We start from the raw sequence: 21,668 nt of genomic DNA on the forward strand, positions 1-21,668 counted from the left end.
GCCGAGGTTATGCCACTGCACTCCAGCCTGGCGATAGAGCGAGACTCCGTCTTGAAAAAAAATAATGAAGTGGGCATCTGACTTAGACTGTGGCAAAGGGGACATCAAAAGAAATTTTCTAGGGATATCTGACGGAAAAGTTTCCTTTATTAAAAAAAAAAAATCAGAATGTCCTTTCACTTGACGTTGTTGGTTTATCTGAGTATGATGCCGAGAATTGCAGCAGTTGTCTTGGGACCAAGCTGATATTCCAAGGGCAGCAAGGCAGGGAGATGGAGAGGATCCGAGTCCTCTATGCTGTGCTTCACCTAGGGAATTTATCAGCTCTGGGGGCTTCCTGCATCATGACTTATTATGTGAAAAACTGGATTATCGCAATAACCTTTCAACTGATTCCTGCTTCTGACCGTGGTCCCTTAATTGAGCTGCTGCTAGAAAGAGCGTTTTCAACTATTGGCTCTCTATTTCATTCAGGCAGGAGTCCAGCTATTTATAATGGTTTATAAGGTCCCCATCTTGCATCTGTCTGCCATCATCTGTCTCCATCTTTCACAACTTCCTCCTTTGCCTACTCAACTTCAGACACACTGGCCACAAGTCCAGTCCTTAAACATACCAGATAAGCTCTTGCCTCAGGGCATTTGTACTGGCTGTTCCCTCTATCTGGAACTCTCCTCCCCAGATATTCACATGACAATTTTTTTTTTTGCCTTCTTCAAATCGTTGCTCAAATGTCATCTTTTGCATGAAGTCTTGACCATCCTATTTAAAAGAGAACACCATATTCCTGAACCCCGTATTGGTTTATTTTCTCGCATTTATAGCCTCATATTTTATATTCCACTTGTTTATTATATCTATTGTCCAGCCCCTCCACTATTGAATCTCCAGTGCCTAGAATGCCAAGCACATAGTAGGTGCTTAGTAGATATTTGCAGAAGAGATCATTCTTTTACTGTTCCAGACATTTTGATAGCAGTTTTCTGTTGGAGCCGAAAGCATCTTGAAAGCATGATGGATTTCCCTTGAGTTGCCTTGGTGTCCTGTGCCCTGCATTTTCAAGACAGTCTTAAGACTGTATCTTAAACTCACAGTCAGTGCGTCCAGAAGAAGATGAGCAGTAAAAATATTTCTGGTGTAGGATTCAGAAATTTGCTTTCTGGTCTCTATAAGACCTTGGTCAATTTAAAACTTATCTCTAGCTGTCTTAATCTCGTATCTATGAAGAAAATTAGGTCTACTATCTACAATATCTATACTATCCTTTTGTCTGCAATGTGGGATTATAAGACCGATTCCAGTTATCTCCTGTGGGTTATAAGACATATATGACCCATATATGTTAAAAGTAGAAAAGTTCTGTGTATCTGTAATGAATTGTTTTGAATGAACCTTTTTATTCTCTAAAAATATCCATTATTTTTGTATTAATGGTAATATTGATGTTTTTTGGTTAGTTGACATTTATTAGTTACTGAAGGCTATTTTCAGTCGATAAATATTTATTAAGCCCCTGCTTGGTGTCAGGTTACTTTCCAAGATTGCTCTATCACAGTAGTTGAGAATACCAACTCTGAGGTCAGACTAGTGTGTAAATGGATACGTTGTTAAACTTTCTAAGTCTCAATTTCCTCCACTGTAAAATGGGCCTAAGCTGGCACCTGCCTCATATCTTAGTGTTGCAGCAAAGGTGGAATGAGATAACATGTTGAAAGCAATTATTAAGGAGTCTGATCTCGTAAAACCTGATTAAACAGAATTATCATTATTATTACTCTACCCTGACCAGGTATTGTGCAGCACTTTCAAAGATCTTATTAACATATCCTTTCATCCTCCCAAGTTGGCAATCACCCAGGGAACCTGAGCAAATAGCCCAAGAGAATAATTGAACCATGAATAAAATGTGGGTCTATGTACCCAGAAGTCCTAGCTAATTCCTGTTTCTACTTTAGGTCTCAGATTGGCTTCCAATCTAGCCAATCTTACTCTAGTAAGCCTTCCCTGCTCTGTTCCCAGTGTGGGTTGGGTGACTTACTCTTTTTCTAGCACTTTCCACAATCGCATTGGATTGTCATTAAAAACCATGTGGTGATGTCCTCAGGAAAGTGTACAGTGCTTAATGGAGGGGAGCAACAGGGTTTTGTCCCTGACTGGCCTCATCGTCCAGCCCAGTGCCTGGCACATGCTAGGTGCTCCATAAATATTTGTTAAACACATTTAAAGTGATCGGCATTAGGGAAAGGGTGAAATAAATAGCCATGGAGTTTTTTTCTCCTTCTTGGCTAGGAAATATTTAATTACCTAATGCTTACAAAGAGAACAGGATGTTTGCCTTCAGTGTTAGGCAAAGAACCTGCTTCTTTTCCTCCAGAGCTCACTTCTCACTAGCCCACCTGCAGAGTACAGCAAGCCTCCTCATATCAAGACATTCTCCATCACAGCTGAGAAAAAATGCTTTCATCTTGCACAACTTGTTCATAATCAGTCCAATTTTTCTTCTGGCAGATTGGAGGGCCATGCAAAGTGAAGTTGCATAGGAAATCCCCTTGTAGCCTACCAGGTGCAGAGAAGAGATCTCCACTTCTTTTTCACACACAGAGGGAAGGTTTTCACTCCCTTCAGTGCCCGAGGCAGAGAACTTGGCTGCCCAGTATCTCACATTTATTGGCTGGCATTCCGGTTTCCTTTAAATGCACTCAAAATACCTTCAGATTTTCTGTCTTCTCTGCTCTTAGAATTGCCCTCTGATGTAAGGAAAGAAAGAACAGAATTTCTCAATGTGTCTCTTGGCTCAAACTATTAGAATTATTTGGGATGGGCCGGGTGTGGTGGCTCCCGCCTGTAATCCTAGCACTTTGGGAGGCTGAGGCAGGCAGATCACAAGGTCAAGAGTTTGAGACCACTGGGCCAATATGGTGAAATCCCATCTCTGCTAAAAATGAACAAAAAGTAGCCGGGGGTGGTGGCAGGCACCTGTAATCCCAGCTACTTAGGAGGCTGAGGCAGGAGAACTGCTTGAACCCGGGAGGTGGAGGTTGCAGTGGGCCAAGATTGCGCCACTGCACTCCAGCCTGGGTGACAGAATGAGGCTCTGTCTCCAAAAAAAAAAAAAAAAAAAGAATTATTTGGGATGCTTGTGAAATATGCAGGTCCTTTGGCTCCATCCCAGACCTAGTGAATCAGAATCTCTAGAGGTAGAATCTAGTAATATGCATTTTAACACCATTCCCAGGGGATTCATATGCACAATAAGGTTGGAAAATCATTCAATATCCTGTCTAAGGTCACTAAGCGGGTAACTGAACCAAGTTTAAAGTGAGGGATTATCTGATTTCAAATTGGTGCCTAATTAAAAATCCTCTTGAGTTGTTGATTTAGAAAGCTTCTGTCCAAAAACACAGGATTCCTTCTCCCTGAAATGGGAATTCTTCTCAGTGCCAGCCCTTCACCCTGTATTCAGGAGTGGGAAGAGCAAGGCAAGTAGGGCTCCATTTTCTATCATTTAGGCTAAGATCTGTGGGGTGAAGTCACAATTATTGTAACTAAACATCTAAACATCTAAGAAAGGGTATTTGTCATCACTGACTTCTTTCTATAAAATGAGGTGAAGGTCACAAGTCTTTTTACTGCTTTGAGACAACCCAATTGGTTGTGTTTTTTTTTGTTTTTGTTTTTGTTTTTGTTTTTGTTTTTGTTTTTGTTTTTCTGGTGACAGCAAAGAGTCACAATCACTGAAGGGAAGCTGAAAAATCATTCTTATAATCCTCGAATTTCTTAAACATCCATGCAAAACAAAACATTATTGCAAATGTTATAGTTAGAGGATTCCTCTTTGCAAGGAAGTCACAGTTGTTGGCTTTTACTTTAGGGTATATGAAATACACCTCACATCGACAGTCAAATTGATGTTTTTCTCTCATTAGAAAGCAGAATCGATAGAATGCCTCATCCTTTCCTCTACATGAGTGATCTTTTCAGGGGGAGGGAAGGAAAAAATGTGATGTCCATATAGCAAAACAGAATAAATACCACAATTATTTCCCATGAATAAGATGAAGTGACCTATGTTGACAGACATCAAAGAACTGCAGAATAAGGAACAAACAAAGCACCCTAGGATTGCAGTATCGGAAAGAAAATGTTTATATGCTGTAGCTGGGATAAAAACAGAAACCGCACTAGATAATTATTTTTCCCTTGTACAAAATCAGACACCAAGTCTCAAGAAGTTGTCTGATATCGAGTGGGCAATTTCCACCATATAAAGTACTTCTAATGAGGAAATAATGTAAAATTTCATGCAATGAAATCGTATGTTATATGAAATATGCCTGCTAAGCAAATCAAATACAAGCATTGCACATGGTAAATCAGAACCGTTAAATGTGTAAGTGTCTTCCAATAACTCAACTAAGTAAACAATGTTTAGATGGCATCCTAACCACCAGCATAACAGTGTAAGTTTAGGTCATCAACAAATTGTTTGTTGACTGCATGTCCACATGATCTGCATAAGTTATGCGATCTCATTCAGTTCAATGGTTCCAAATACCATCTGCATGCTGAGGCCTCCCCAGGTTCTATCTCTATCTCTGAGATTGTCTCTCTAAGACATATATACGACTCATATATATATATATATGTATATACAATTTCCTTCCTGATGTTTGTACCTTTGTACCTCATAGCTACTTCATATTAATTATGTTCAAAATGAAGCTCATGATTTTTCTCCCCAAATATCTTTCTTTTTCAGGTTTCCCAGTGTTAGTAACTGGTGTCCGCCAACCACCCAATTGTTCAAAGCTATAACCTGAAAACTATCTTAATTCCTTAGTTTACTTCTCCCCTAAAATCCAGCCTATTGCCTCCAAAACATGCCTGGAGCCTGTTATCTCTTCATCTGCACCTTCTCCACTCTAAAAAAGCCAGATTGTCTCTCATCAGACTTCCTATAAAGCCCAAGGAATGCTATTTTTGAGAATGTGTCCCAGTGATATAATCACAATAGCAAATCATGATTACTGAATAATGTCTATGTGTTATGTAGTTTAAAATATATATCTAATTATATTATCATAAGAATTCTTCAATAGCTTTTATTATCCCTATTTTACATATCAGGAAATAGAATCATGAAAAATTTGAGGTAACTTACTCCATGCCCATAAGTAGTGAAGCTAAATTTGAATCAGGTATTTTTAACTGTGAAACATACACTCTTAATCACTACATCACACTGCATTTCCTGGATAAATGTAAAGATTTTACTATTAGGTGTTCATAACAATGTTATAAATATTGAAAACCTACGTAAATAAACTAGGGTATATGTACCTCTTATTATATGAAAGATGATCCTATATATTGTTAAGTAAAAACATCAATTTACAAAATAGTATTTCCATTATGACTCCATTTTGGTAAAAAAAAAATTGATATTGTCTGGTGTAAACTAACCAATTCCTTGCACAGTATTTGACACACAGTACTTGTTTCTTGACTGAATCAATTAATGACCATATATGCATAATGAAGAGGTTAGAAAAATATACCATAAACTTTTAACAGTGCTGATCTGTGGGTTGTGGGTTTATATGAATGACATTTATTTTCTGATTTTTATTGGTTAAATTTAAACTTTTCTACACTGAGAATATATTGTTTAAGTAATCAGAAAAATAAAAGAATAAACGTTATGTTTTTAAAAATTATTTAAGGTTTGTCTTAAAATGGTTTCTTCCCACAAGTCTATTTTGCTCCACCAAATTTTGTATGAGATTCCTACCTCTTTGATAGTCAAAGCACTGTAGTCTTTAGCCTAAGCACTTTTATCTGTAGCTCATTTTACCTTGTATTCTATTTGATGTGATGCTTTACTCTTCTGGGCCATGCTCTGTCTCCTCTTCAGTGGAGAGCTCTTCTTGAGAGCTTGAACTATATTTTATTTATCTTTACAACCCTCTCACTTTCTGAGACAGTACCCTGGATATAGTAAGCACTCACTAAATGCTTATTGTTGAACTCTTAGTATCATTCATTTAAAGTACTATGGAATAATTTGACATGTGAAAAAATTCTAGTCTACTACTTGATACCCAAGATGCACATAAGTATCTTGCACCAAGATGCAATTTGAACATCTTATAACAATCTGTTGGTAATGGCCTGATATATATATAATACATATATATTACATACATATGTATTATGTATTACATATATTATTATATATGTATAATATATTATATTACATATAATATGTAATATTGTATATTATATATGTATTATATGTATAATATATATTACATATTATTTTATATGTATAACATATATTACATATTATTATATATGTACAATATACACATATGTATGCATATATATTATATACATATATGTTATATATATGTATGTGTGTATACACACACACACACACACAGAGAGACACACACACACACACACACCCCTAGTCCTTATAGCCATAATGGGTAACTATATGAGTATCCCCATTCCACACATGAGGAAAACTGAAGCATGAAGACATTAACTTGCCAAGGTAACTGGCTAGCAAGTGATAGAACTGAAATAGAAAAAGCCATTAATAGGAATAAGTAACATGGAAGGGAAAGCTGAATAACTTTTAATGACTTTGATCGTATAGAAAATTAGGGTAGATTATGCCAATTAAACCCCTTTGGTTTCCTTTAAACCGGATTTTTAACTAGTAGCAAGTGAAAGTCATTTATTAATTCACTCAACAAATATTCAACTTCCATTGAGGCAGTGTTAGTGGAGGTTAAATGACATCTAAGATATGTTGGCCAGGGAACCTCCATGCCAGTGGCTGTGTGTTTGTGACCAACCTAGTTCTTCTTTTTAAAAAGTTTCTGCCTTTATTCACTATTTTAAAGTGCACTTTCCAAACAAGATAGGGATTGTCATGTTGATCCTGACTCTGACCCAATAAACAGTCAGTTCAAGCAGGCTACTTTTGTATTATGCACCAGAAACATTTCAACCTATCTTCAGTTCACGTGTATTCATAATGATTGTCTAAGGGCATGTGTGTAAAATGCACATTCCAGGCCCTCATTCCAGACTACTAAGTCAGAGTCTCTATTTTCAAAACAATGTTTAAAGAGCAGGGGCTTTGGAGTCCCAAAGACTAGGTTTGAAAACTGCCTCACCCATTTATAAGCTATAGTGCCTTTGGCAATGTACTTAATATTTTTTGTTTGTTTGCTTGACTTCAATATCCTCGTAGGTAATGTGAGAATAAAAATTCTTACCTAAGGTCTTGGTGAACACTAATTTAGAATGAGGGTCTAATTATAATATTTATAATAATAGCTTACAAATATCGAGAACTTACAAAGTATTGAGCACTGTGGCCAATGCTGTATCTGTATTATCTTATTAATTTGTCTTAAGCAAATAATAAATCTGCAACTGGTAAGACCTATAGTTAGAGCAGACACTCAGAATTCTCATAATTGATGGGAAGCCTGTCACAAGGACAAGATTTAAGTGCAGAGTAAGAGAATAATGGATTACTTGGAACAAGTCATCTAGACTTGTGGTGCCCAAAGCCAGTCCACTACATCAGAATTAACTGGGTAAACTCATTAAAACACATTGTATCGGCCAGGCGTGGTGGCTCACGCCTGTAATCCCAGCACTTTGGGAGGCTGAGGCGGGCGGATCACGAGGTCAGGAGTTCGAGACCATCCTGGCTCACACGGTGAAACCCCATCTCTACTAAAAATACAAAAAGAAATAAAAATTAAAAAAAAATAAGCCAGGCATATTTGGTGGGTGCCTGTAGTCTCAGCTACTCGGGAGGCTGAGGCAGGAGAATGGCGTGAACCCGGGAGGCGGAGCTTGCAGTGAGCCGAGATGGTGCCACTGCACTCCAGCCTGGGCAACAGAGCGAGACTCTGTCTCAAACAAACAAACAAACAAACAAACAAAACCCACATTGTATCACCCTGACCCTTGAAACTCTAACTTAGTAGCTCTTGGAGACCTCGGAGTCTCTATTGTTCAAAAAGTTCAAATGATTTTGAATCATGGCCAAGATTTAAAACAAGGCATTCACTTGAGCTTCATTTTCTTAAGAACCACGAGGTTAGAGAGTAGGTCATTTTTTTTCTTTCTTTTTAAAAAAAATTTCTAATGTCTAGCACAGTGCTGTCATGTAGAAGACACTCAAAAATCTTCTTTTAGGTGACATAAAATGGGATTGATAATTTTCTATCTGTCTTCATAGGGGCTTTAGAAGGATGTTTTGTAAGGCCCTATTTGACAATTCATCTCAAAAATAGATGAGTTTATATACAAATATAATTTTAGATTCAGTAATCCCACTACTGAGTCTATATTTAAGTAATAAAATCAGTACATAGAAGAGAAATCTGCTCTCCCATGTTTATTGCAGCTCTAGTCACAATAGGCAAATTATGGACTCAACCTAAGTGTTCATAAACAGATGAATAGATACATACAGTGATATATATATATATACATATTAAAAATATGTGACATAAAATGGGATATATAATATATATAATATACACACAAACACACACATTATGTATGTGTGTATATATATATATATATATATATATGCACAATGGAATATTACTCAGCCATAAAAAAAGAATAAAATCCTGTCATGTGGCAACATGGATAAACCTGAAAGGCATTATTAATATATTTCACTTAATAGTGAAATAAGCCAGGCACAAACCGACAAATACCACATGTTCTCACTCATATCAGGAACCTAAAAAAGTTGATCTCATAGAAGTAGAGAATAGTAAATAGTGGTTACCAGAGGCCTGGGAGGGTGGTAGGAAGATGGAAAGAGATTGGTCAATAAGTATAAAGTCATAGATCTGAGGAATAAGTTTCGTTCTATAGCACAGTAGGGTGACTATGGTTAACAATATCATATGGTATATCTCAAAACAGCTAGGAGAGAGGATTTTGAATCTTCTCACCACAAATAAATGATAAATGTATGAGGTAATGGATGTGCTAATCATCTTGGTTTGATATCATTACACAATATACACATATCAAAACATCACACTGTACCTTATAAATATGTGCAATCATTGTATCAATTTCTTTTAAATATAATTTTATATAGATTTATTTATTAATTTTAGTGTGCTTTCTCCCACTTTGTAAACATAGAGTATTTGGTTTTTGGTCACCCACTATTAGATTCTCTACAAAGGAATTATAGCAAGATTGTAAATAAACTACCTTTTTCAAATTCCTTAATCTTTGCTTGAATTACTTTTTACTCAGAATTGAAGTGTTGCAGAATGACCTGAAGTTCACATGCATTTACGCATGTTAGTTTGAGTATAGTGTTCAATCCTGTCAACTGTTCACTTCATCATTCTTTAAAACTAGTTTTAGACCTGTGTTATACCACATCTGGAATCTAAACCTACCATCAAAGCAGCAAAATCTGTTTCAGGCAAGCCCTACTGCATTCTGCTAGAAGAGCTAAACCGTGATTTAAAATACCCAGAAGTGCTATTCTAGTTCCTTCCAATTGCCTATCATCCAGTGTTTTGTAACGCAGACACCCTTAGGGAGAGTCATGGAGGTCTCCAAGCCCAGGCTTATAACAGAAGAAAATAAAGAAAATTAAAAAGTTCTTCAGGAGGAGGAAAACTAATGCATTATCCCAGGTAAAGGGCCCTGCAATAGGAAAGTCTCCTGAGAACCAGAAAGGCAATTATATGCTAAGATTGGGATTCGATGTTCTCATAAGTCATATGACTAGACTTGAATTCTTCAGTCTCCCTCCGCACTTCATGTATTGCCAATGGTCCTCCACATACAATGAAAGGGAGAGAATTATGGCTGAAAGTCTTAAAATGTTTGGACTCAGAATTCTACAGCACTGACAGATCATCCTGAAACAAGGCTTGCCTAGTTTAGCCTCTGTCTCTGCAAATCTATTTTACTGAAAGTTCATTTCAGTGCTGCTGATTGGTAGGAATAAAATAAATTTCAACAGAAAAAAAAAAACAGGAGAGAAAGAAATTATTAAATCCATTTCTAGCCGAGAATGCAATTCTGGGGTGTGTGGGGACTTAGATTCATGAAAGCAAAGATGAAAGTTTTTAGTTTTGAAATCATTACAAACTCCCAAGGAGGCAAGGAAAAGGGCATGGGGATTTCTCCTACCTTCTGTTGTTCCAATCTCAATAGTGCCTTTCACTTGGCTGAAGCACCATAGTGTGTCCTGGGTGAGCGTTCCAATTCCTGAAAACAACACAAAGAGACACTTCAGGTTAGGTAAGAGCTTCCAGTTGTTCTTAAGAGACCAACAAGAAAAGAAATATATAGCAGAATCTATGCATTTCTGAAAGGAGACTTGCACACCAGGTATCATCTTGTCAGAGAAGAGACCCTAGTGAGGCCTGAGAGAACGGTCAGTCTGCAAGTACCACGTCCTGCTGTGAATCACTGCTCTGTCTCCTCCGTCTGACCAAGTCAGGACCAGTTTGAACTGGAGCAATTGGAGTTTGTCCCTTCTCAGGCCCTGGCAGCGTCCTGGAGTGGTTACGAAGGACTTGCAGTCATCCCCTGTGTGACTGGCCCTTTTCACGGGAATACTAATGCTTTTGATTGTTTTCCTTCTGTGATGGTGTGGAAGAGAATGAGGCAGTTCGTTAAGGGGTGAGAGGAAAAGAAAGGAAACATTTTTTTTTTTTAAACTGAGCTTCACAGCTTGCATGGTTGAGCGGCCAGTAAGGGGTCAGATACCCAGAGCACTTCCATCTCTCTTGTTCACTTCTTGACTGCTTGCCAAAGTCAGGCTGACTGCAGAGTAGGGGAAAACAAAACAAAAAAAAGGCTGGGGATGGGGCGGGGTGGCTCACACAGAGTTGGGGAGTCAGTTTCTGACAAATGTGGCCTATTTTGTTCCAAGGGTATCTTTGTTTCAGATCCAGTTGGACATTTGATGGGGCTAAATGTTCTGGGTAATAGTGACTCCTGGTTTCTACAAATATATGTAGCCAATACTAATGAATATATTAATACATATATTAAGAGATATTCTAATTCCTTTACATATTCAAAAGAGTCCTTTACAGAACACTTCTGGATAGCAGGGGTGCCAGTTTTCTTCTCAACAGCATGAACATTCCCCTTCAATTCAACTAGGTTTCAAAATTCAAGAGAATATTGCAGAATCAAATTTTGGGAGATGGTATGAATTTTTTTTTTAGAATAATAAAATTGAAGAGTTTATTTGGCTGTCAGTTTTTTAGATAATGTGAAAAAACAGTTGAATTATATTTTTTTCATTTTCCAACAGATGGACATATACAAATCACCTATTTATTTATTTTTTTTTTCTGAGTGGCTTTTTTTATTTATTTATTTTATTTTATTATGATTATACTTTAAGTTTTAGGGTACGTGTGCACAATGTGCAGGTTAGTTACATATGTATACATGTGCCATGCTGGTGTGCTGCACCCATTAACTCGTCATTTAGCATTAGGTATATCTCCTAATGCTATCCCTCCCCCCTCCCCCCACCCCACAACAGTCCCCAGAGGGAGATGGTATGAATTTAAGAATGATTAAATTCAGTAGGAAAAAAACCACAAAGTTTCAAAAACAAATTGACCTTTAAAAATGCACAGGGAACTGAGTAGTCATTTTCACTGTCAGCTATAGATTTTTATTGAATTCCTATACAGAAACCTTCATCTGCTTAGCCACATGAGAGGAGCGTTGCCTCTCAAATGCTCTTCTCAGTGTTGTTGACAGGTTATCTGATGGAAGTAGTATAGAGTCATCATTAAAAGTAGAGACTTTGCAATTAGGCAGGGTTTATAGTTGGGCTCTGACTTGGGACAAGTTTCTAAGCATAATCACACAGTTTCCTCATCTTAAATGGCAATAATAATGGTACCCATCTCTCAGAGTTGTGGATATTGAATGTGATTAGCACAGTCAAGAAACTTAATAATGGATATTAGTAGTAGTAGTAGTAAAGATTGATTCTAAAGTGTTTCATACTAAAAAAAAAAAGAAGAAGAAGAATATTGGCTGAGAAAATTTCAGGCACTGTGGTAAGTACTTGACTAAGAGTTAACTCCATTCTTACATAAATCATGGGGAGGGCATTATTATCATCCCCATTTTACAGGGGAGGAAACTGAGACTCAGGAATTTTTGGTAACTCCTTCAAGGACACACCTAGAGCATGGCAGAGTTGGGATTTCAACCAAGCCTGTGTGAATTGCAGTATTCCTAGTGTGTAGAGGTTGGATACCCATTTGACAGTTTGGGCCGTTTAGCCCAGAGAGGCTTCACTGCAAGAATCTCATTTGGAAGGCTGAGCTGGAATACAGTTTCAGATATCAAGTAGTAAAGTATCAATGTATCCTTTGAGATGACACAGGGCTAAAACTTCCTAATAAAATTAGCACCTAGAAGGGGAGAAGGAAGGCCTTTAGCAGCATTTATTAGTGCATAGACAGACACACCTACAGTGCTGATCCTTGCTTATACTTTCTGCTCTGGCCTTGGATTCCAGCATCAGACATTCTTTGACAGGTTCTTACCCTACCTTGTGAGTTGTTAGTGACCCTCTCTACACTAAGTCAATTCTGTTGTTGAGATCTGAGACCACATCTGTCTTAGGGAACATTAGCTATAGATGAGATTTCTTCCCAATTTTTGTCCTGGCACTGTTCCTATATCAATAGTTATGATTCTGGATGTAGATGCTGTTTCTATTTTCACAGAACATGTACTTTAAAGCAAGCAGACATATGCTTTATATGCTCTGAAACACATACAAGCATACATATGCTCTGAAACACATACAAGCATACATACAAACCTAGGCATATTTAAATACGAGCCTATGTCTAGATATTTGTACTACTTTAGAGAATTTTAGCTCTAGAAGGAACCTTGCTTATGTGTGAAATTAATTTATTTCACATCTGAAAAACCCAAATCATGGAAGTTACTGACTTGGTGAATTCACTAGGAATAATGTGACCAATTCACATACCAATGCCAGTTCCTGATGTTTACTCATAGATAGGGTTGCCCAGAGGCATAAGCTCGGTTGATGAGAGTTGGTTGATTACTGTGAGGGTTCCAGGCAGCCAAGATATTGTCAGTGTTTTTGTCCAAGGCAGGCTTCCACTGGACCCAATTTCTGTCTCCCACCAATATTATTGCCAATTGAGGGAATTAGTGATGCAAAGAAAGTTTGGACCACGCCATTTCTTTCCTAAAAGTGCTAAGCAGCAGCTGAAAACACAAATGCCTGGATGGATTAGGATGTAAATGAGACAAGCTGTCCAGGTGTCAGATATTCAGTGATTTGACACTTGATCTCAGTCTGTGATCATCTCAAAAGTGGTAGGAATGAAGGAACTGGAGGATTCAGGCTTTGCCTGAAGGTCAGCAGCTATTCAGCTCCAGCTAAAGGTTGCCATGAAAAATTTCAGCCCAGTGTGACCAGATTGGCTGATATTTTTCAGAAGAGGCCAGAAATCTGGATTATTATGTGAATAATCCAAATGTTCAAATAACTCCAAATTTTTAAATGTTGTCAATAAGTTCAAATTAGAAGACTCACACAGCATGGCTCACACAGCATAGGGCAAACATCATATCTGCAGGCTGAATATTGTCTTGGTGCCACCAATTTGGAAATCTCTGGTTAGAATATTTGTGCTGAAAGACGCTTTAAGTAATACCTAGCTCATGCTTACCATTTCACAGATTAGGAAGTAGGGCCCTATGAGGGAAAAGAACTCACAACAGTTGCAGACCTCCAGTTACTTCAGTTGCAGACCTAGGACATCAAGGGGCCAAATCCAATTCTTATACCAGATTCCCTTTTACCACCAGGCTACCTGTCATGGCAATGGTTTGGCAAGGTATCTGTCTATATTTAATGAATGCTCTTTGGGGAAGTGTATTTGATTGCTAAAGTGGGATGATTGGGAGAATTATACCAACATAGAAAAGAAAATTTGTTTCTCTTACATGACAGACCTTGAGAGCTTCCCTAAACCCCAGTGTTAAATGACACCTCATTGGCTATGGTAATGGTGTCCACAAGCAACATTCCCTACCAGGAGGCTGATGCAGATCCTGTGGCGAAACATCTTGGAAGGTGCTCATGCTTTTCTCCTCCACAGCTCAAAAGGGCCCTGAGTCTCACCTACTGAATGGTTGGAAGCGCAGCCCACTGATGGCATGCATCTATCTTATCTCTAGGCTCATGGAATAGACAATTTCTGAATCTGGTCAGCCCTTGGAGATCACTTGGTCCAATGGCCTCATTTAAAAGCAGAGGACACAGAAGCCCAAAAGGGGCATGGCCACACACTGAGTTAACAGCAGAGTTGGAGCCAGCCCAGGGCTCTGATGTCCTGCACAGGGCCCTTCAGAGTTGAGGCTGGCCTTTGTGCTGCCTCTTTTGTGCCAACTCAGCTTTGTGAATACAATGAACAGAGGGTGTGACATGCAGCAAATAAAGCTCCTTATTGATTGGGAGGTGACTGTAAAGAGTTATTTTCAGGGGCTTTGTGCTAGCAGTGTGCTTCTCTCTGCAGAGAGAGGGAGAGGCAGAAAGAGAGAGAGAGAGAGAAAAAGAGAGATCCTTGCCCAGAAAAATTTTCTCTGAGAGAAATCTAATTTGAAATTGATTATGTTATAGGCTATAAATGTATATTCACTACATAGAAAGAGCCTTAATAGTGCAATCCTCTCTGTTGTTACGAGGATACCGCAATAACTTATGGCAGGCACTTAGTGTGAAATATGAATGAATGTCTTGCTGACACATCAGCCCCAATTTGGTGTAGAAATCTTTCTATCTAGGAAGCTGAATTTCTAAAAGGAGAGACTTAGGTACTCCAGAGACAGTTAAAAATAAGGACTTCAGACTTCAGTGAAAAAGAGAGGCTTTTATTTTTCACTTTCCACCTCTATGCCCTGTATATTGCTTGATATTTAGCAATTGCCATTGCGTTTAGTAAAGACAGGCCACTTGTGCATCCCCAATTTGCCAGAGAGCTCATATAGAACAGAAACAAGCAGAGATAGTAAGCACATCAGGTTTTAAATTCAAACATTTCCTTTGCACAGGATCCACCATTAGAAACATTACAGAAAAACCATCATTGGATCATTCTACTGGGTGCAGTTCACTAGAGGATTTCGATTGGCAATCAGAAAAATTGTTAATTGGCTAAAATGACCATCACAACAGTTCATTTACTGGAAGAAAGGGAAGGGAGGTGGAAGGAAGTGGATACATTTGGCAGATTACTAAGAAGGTAGTATCAGTTAGGGATTTGTGGTGATTTGCAATAGGAATGAGGAAGGGAAGAAGTGAAGGAATCTTGGACTATTGGTGAGACAGTGGAGCTACTCATTCTTTATTAAGCTTTTGATTCTATATCCTAATAATTTATTGAACAAAGGAAAGTTTTTATACTCTCAAAAAAATAATGATGCTGCAAAGTTTCTCATTAGAAATCTCACTGTATTTTACAAATCAAAGGAAACGAAGGTACCTAATATCCTCAAATAGATCTGTATAAATATCTGTATGGTAGATACTGAGAAAATGAGAAGACACATTATTTCTTGCCTAATGCATCCTAGCACACCATTTTGGAGTGTAATTTAAAAGTATCTAAGATTGAAAGATTGTATTTTACTCTTCTCCCTATATGCAATTATTATTTTGTGATAGTGTTCTACTATTTATAGTAACGTTTTAATAAATAGTTAATACAGTCCTTTCCACCCTTTCTTTTTAAAAAGCTTTTGAAGGTATAATTGACATTTAATAAATGGGAGATACTTAAGGTGTGGAATTTGACAAATTATGACATGTATACTGTTACCTTGAAACCATCATTCCAATCAATATAATAAACATAACCAACTACCAAAACATTCCTCATGCCTTTTTTTTTTTTTTTTTTTTTTTTTTTTTGAGATGGAACCTTGCTCTGTCACCCAGGCAGAGTGCAGTGGAGTGATCTCAGGTCACTGCCACATCTGCCTCCTGGGTTCAAGCGAAGGGGCCTCAGTCCCACAAGTAGCTGGAATTACAGCCACACACCACCACACCCGGTTAATTTTTGTATTTTTAGTAGACACGGGGTTTCACCATGTTGGCCAGACTGGTTTCAAACTCCTGACTTCAAGTGATCCACCCACCTCGGCCTCCCAAACTGCTGGGATTACAGGCATGAGCCACCGCATCAAGCCCTTTTCATAATCTTTTTTAGCCCTTTGTCTTGCCCATACTTCTCCTTCCCCCTAATCTCAGGCACCTCTGATTTGCAGTGTATCTATAGTCTGTATTTTTTGTAATTTTATACAAATGCAATCCTATGGTATGTACTCTTTTTTTTTTCTTGCTTCCTTTGATCAGCATTGAGACCAATTCCTGTTTTTGCATGTATCAATTGTTCACTTCTTTTTATTGTTGACTTTTTTTTTTTTTTTTTTTGAGACAGTCTTGTTCTACTGCCCAGGCTGGAGTGCAGTGGCGTGATCTTGGCTCACTGCAACCTCTGCCTCCTGGGTTCAAGTGATTCTCCTGCCTCAGCCTCCTGAGTAGCTGGCATTACAGGCGCGTGCCACCACGCTTAGCTAATTTTTGTATTTTTAGTGGAGATGGGGTTTCACCATGTTGGTCAGGCTGATCTCGAACTCCTGACCTCATGATCCACCTGCCTTGGCCTCCCAAAGTGCTGGGATTACAGGCATGAGCCACCACGCCCGGCCTGATTTGCATTCCATTATATGGATATACCATAGTTTGTTTATTCATTTACCTTAATTTAGGTTGTTTTCAATTTTTGGCTATTACAAACAAAACTACTAGAAACTTTTGTGTATGCTTTTACTTTTCTTAGTAGGATGGCCAGGTCATATGATAGGCATGTATCTAACATTTTCAGAAATGCCAAGCTGCTTTGTTTTTTCCAACTGATTTTAGGTTGATGGGGCACATGTGCAGGTTTGTTACATGGGTAAACTGCATGTCACTGGGGTTTGGTGTACAAATGATGTCACTACCCAAGTAGTGAGCATAGTATCCAGTAGGTAGTTTCTGAAACTTCACGTTTCTCCCAGCCTCTATCTCCAAGTAGGCCCCAGTGTCTTCCATGCCCACCGTTGTGTCCATGTGTACTCAGTGTTTAACTCCTACTTGTAAGTGAGAATATGCGGTATTTGGTTTTTTGTTCCTGTGTTAATCCACATAGGATAATGGTCTCTAGCTCTCTAGCTGTGGCTATGTTGCTGCAAAGGACCTAATTTTGTTTTTATGGCTGCATAATATTCCATAACATATATATACCATATTTTCTTTATTCAGTCCACTGTTGATTGACATCTTGGTTGATTCCATGTCTTTGCTATTGTGAATAGTGCTACAATGAACAGGTGCATGTGTCTTTTTGGTAGAACAATTTATATTCCTTTGGGTATTTACCCAGTAATGGGATTTCTGGGTCAAATGGTTATTTTAAGTTCTTTGAGACACCTCCAAACTGCTTTCTTTCCACAGTGGCTGAAGTAATTGACATTCCCACCAGCAGTGTATAAGCATTCCTTTTTCTCTGCAAACTTGCCAGCATCTGTTATTTTTGACTTTTTAATAATAGCTATTCTAACTGGTGTGAGATGAGATCTCATTGTGGTTTTGATTTGCATTCTCTAATGATTAGTGATATCGAACATTTTTTCATATGCTTCTTGGCCACACGTATGTCTTCTTTTGAGAAGTGTCTGTTCATCTCCTTTGCCCATTTTTTAATGGGGTTGTTTTTTGCTTGTTAATTTAAGTTCCTTATAGATTCTGGATACTAGACCTTTGTTGGATGCATAGTTTTTGTATATTTTCTCCCATTCTGTAGATTGTCTGTTTACTCAATGGTTTCTTTTGCTGTGCAGAAGCTCTTTAATTAGGTTCCACTTAGTCTATTTTTGTTTTTGTTGCAATTGCTTCTGGTGACTTCATCATGAAATCTTTACCAAGGCTTATGTACAAATGGTATTTCCTAGGTTTTCTTCTAGTGTTTTTATAGTTTTAGGTTTTATATTTCAATCTTTAACCCATTTTGAGTTGATTTTTGTATATGTGAAAAGAAGGGGTCTAGTTTCAATCTTCTGCACATGGCTAGCCAGCTATCCCAGCACCATTTATTAAATAGAGAATCCTTTCCCCATTGCTTATTTTTGTCGAGTTTGTCAAAGATCAGATGGTTGCAGGTGTGCAGCTTTATTTCTGAGTTCTCTAATCTGTTCCATTGTTCTACATGTCTGTTTTTATACCAGCAGCATGCTATTTTGGTTACTGTATCCCGGTAGTTACAGTTTGAAGTTGAGTAGTGTGATACCTCTAGCTTTGTTCTTTTTGCTTAGGATTGCTTTGGCTATTTGGGCTCTTTTTGGTTCCATATGAATTTTAGAACGGTTTTTTTTCTAATTTTGTGAAAAATGTTGTTGGTAGTTTGATGGGAATAGCATTGAATCTGTAAATTGCTTTGGGCAGAATGACCATTATTACAATATTGAGTCTTCCTATCCATGAGCGTGGAATGTTTTTCATCTGCGTGTGTTGTCTCTGATTGTTTTCAGCAGTATTTTGTAATTTTCACTGTAGAGCTCTTTCACCTCCCTGGTTAGCTGTGGCTATTGTAAATGGAATTTACAATTTTCTTTTTGTGGCTATTGTAAATGGAATTGTATTCATTATTTGCCTGTCAGCTGGAATGTTATTGGTGTATAGAAATGCGACCAATTTTTGTACACTGATTTTGTATCCCAAAACTTTACTGAAACAAAACTTTTTTCAAAGTGATTGTGTCACCAGCATGTATGAGAGTTCTAGTTTCTCAACATTCTCACCAACACTATATGGTCAAAATTTTTAAGGTTAGCCACTCTACACTATTCACAATAGCAAAAACTTGGAACCAACCCAAATGTCCATCAATGATAGACTGGATTAAGAAAATGTGGCACATATACACCATGGAATACTATGCAGCCACAAAAAATGATGAGTTCATGTCCTTTGTAAGGACGTGGATGAAGCTGGAAACCATCATTCTGAGCAAACTATCACAAGGACAGAAAACCAAACACTGCATGTTCTCACTCATAGGTGGGAATTGAACAATGAGAACACTTGGTCACAGGGTGGGGAACATCACAAACCAGGTCCTGTCATGGGGTAGGGGGAGGGGGGAGGGATAGCATTAGGAGATATACCTAATGTAGATGATGAGTTAATGGGTGCAGCACACCAACATGGCACATGTATACATATGTAACAAACCTGCAGGTTGTGCACATGTATCCTAAAACTTGAAGTATTTAAAAAAAAAAAGATTAGCCACTCTACTAGAAATGTGTGGTATGCTACTGTGTTTTAAATATTCATTCTGCTAAATAACTATCATTTTTCTACTTATTTGCCATCTATATTTCTTCTCCTTCTTGCCTTGTTTGTGGTCTAAAACCTGCTGTAAAAACTTTAATAGAAGCACTGCACTTAGGCATCCTTAATTTGTTCCTGATTTGAGGGTAAAAGCATTCAGTTTTTAACATTCAGTATGATGATAATTGTAGATTCTTCACAGATGGGTTTATCTGTTTATCTACTTAAGAAGTCCCATTCTATTTCTAATCTAGTAAGTTTTTCTCAGGAATACTTGTTTGATTTTGTCAAATCTTTTTCCTGCATCTAGTGAGATGCTCATATTTTTTTCCTTTAAAAATATGTTTATGTAGTGAATTACATGAATTGAACTTTGAATGTTAAAGCAATCTTGCATTGGGTTATGCTATATTATCATTTTCTATATTGTTGGATTCTATTTGTTAAAATTTTATATAGAATTGTTGCATTTATACTCTTGAAAGTAATAGGTATCAAGGAATGCTTATCCCATAGAATAAGTTGGGAATTACTTGCCCCTCTTCAATGTTCTGGAAAGTTTGTGTATAATTGTTGCTCTTTCTTTCTTAAATGTATGAGAGAATTCACCAGTGAGTCATCTAGCCTCAATGTTTCTTTGCATGTGGTTTTTAATTATAAATTCAATTTCCTTAATAGACATAATATTTTCAGGTTATCTATTTTTTCTTGAGTGGCTTTGGTAATTTGTGTCTTTCTAAGGAACTTCTGCATTTCATCTAAGTAAGTTTTCAAATTTACTGTTGTAATGTTGTTCATAATATTATTATACTTTTAATATCTGAAGATCTGTAAAGATGTACCTCTTTCATTCCCAACATCAGTATTTTGTGTCTTTTATCTTTTCTTCCTGATCAGTCTGGCTACATGTTCCCCAAAAAACAAGACTTTAGTTTTATCAATATTCACTATTGTTTTTCTATTTTCTATCTCACTGATTTTCTCTCGGATCAATATTATTTCATTTCTTCTGCTTACTTTGGGTTTCATTTGTTTTTCATCTGGTTTCTTAAAGTAGAAGCTGAAGTCATTGATTTGAGACACTTCTTTCCTAATGTAGGCATTTAGTGCTATACATTTCTTATAAAGTAGTGGCATGCCATAAATTTGGATATACTGGGTTTTTATTTTTATTTATTCAAAATAATTTCTAATTTTCCTTTTGAATTTTTCTTTGACCCTTGACTTATTTAGAAATATGTTATTTACTTCTGAAATCTTTGGGAGATTCTCCAGTGATCTTTCTCATTTTAATTTCTAATTTAATTCCAGTATTGTCAGAGGACATGATTCAATTTACTTTTTAAAAATTTCACTGAGACATTTTATGGCCCAAAATATGGCCTATCTTGGTAAATACTTTGGATGTGTTCAAAAAGAATGTATATTCTGCTGTTGTTGAATGTTCTGTAAAGGCCAATTAGGTCAAGTCAGCTATTTGTTTGCTTAAGTCTTTTGTATCCTCACTGGTTTTCTGTTCCATCAATTGTTGCAAGAGGAATACTGAAATCTTATATAATTTGGGTTTATTTTTTCTTTTCACTTCAGTTAGTTTTTGAAGTTCTGTTGTTATATGCATTAACATATTTAGCATTGTTATTTTCTCCTGATAACCTGGTCCCTTTATCATTATGAAACGACTTCATCCTTGATAATATTCTTTGCTTTGAAATTCACTTTTATATTAATATAGCCATTCCAATTTTGTTTAGATTAGCATTAGCATGGTGTACCTTTTCCCAATCTTTAGCTTTTAACCTATTTGTACCTTTTAAAGTATGTTTTCTGTAGGTAGCATAGAGTTGAATTTTTTTTTTAAAAAAACCCAATATCTTTTATTTTATAAGCCTTTTAATTGAAGAGTTTACACTATTCACATTTATTGTGCTTATTGATATAGTTAGATTTAAATTCATTTTGTTGTTTTTTACTGTGGCACCTTTTTTTGTTCCCTTTTACTGAATTCTTTTGGTATATTAGGTTTTTTAATGACTTCATTTTACCCACCTTTCTTGGTATTGAGCTGCAGTTCTTAGTGGTGTTGTTTTAATGGTTGCTATAGGTTTTTATAGTATTTATCTTTAAATTACCAGTCTGTCTTGTAGTGATTTTATACTACTTCATATATAGTACAAAA

General features: G+C 37.1%; 1 protein-coding gene across 4 annotated transcripts in view; it reads right to left on the reverse strand.

Annotated features, from left to right (window-relative positions):
* The window catches only part of PPP2R2B (protein phosphatase 2 regulatory subunit Bbeta), a 489,623-nt gene extending 478,945 nt beyond the window's left edge, over positions 1 to 10,678 (reverse strand). The window contains exons 1-2 of one of the 4 annotated variants that reach the window (XM_063723934.1): positions 10,414 to 10,678; positions 10,216 to 10,293 (exon numbers count right to left, since the gene is read on the reverse strand). In XM_063723934.1, the coding sequence (XP_063580004.1) occupies positions 10,216 to 10,293; positions 10,414 to 10,423 (88 nt within the window). In that variant the 5' untranslated portion in view covers positions 10,424 to 10,678. Of the gene's footprint in view, positions 1 to 10,215; positions 10,294 to 10,413 lie in introns of those variants that run through there. The other 3 variants (XM_063723933.1, XM_063723936.1, XM_063723941.1) reach the window with 3 other exon arrangements.
* Between the last annotated feature and the right edge of the window lie 10,990 nt (positions 10,679 to 21,668).

Source organism: Pongo abelii, chromosome 4 (assembly GCF_028885655.2).
Source record: "Pongo abelii isolate AG06213 chromosome 4, NHGRI_mPonAbe1-v2.0_pri, whole genome shotgun sequence".
Taxonomy (NCBI): Eukaryota; Metazoa; Chordata; class Mammalia; order Primates; family Hominidae; genus Pongo; species Pongo abelii.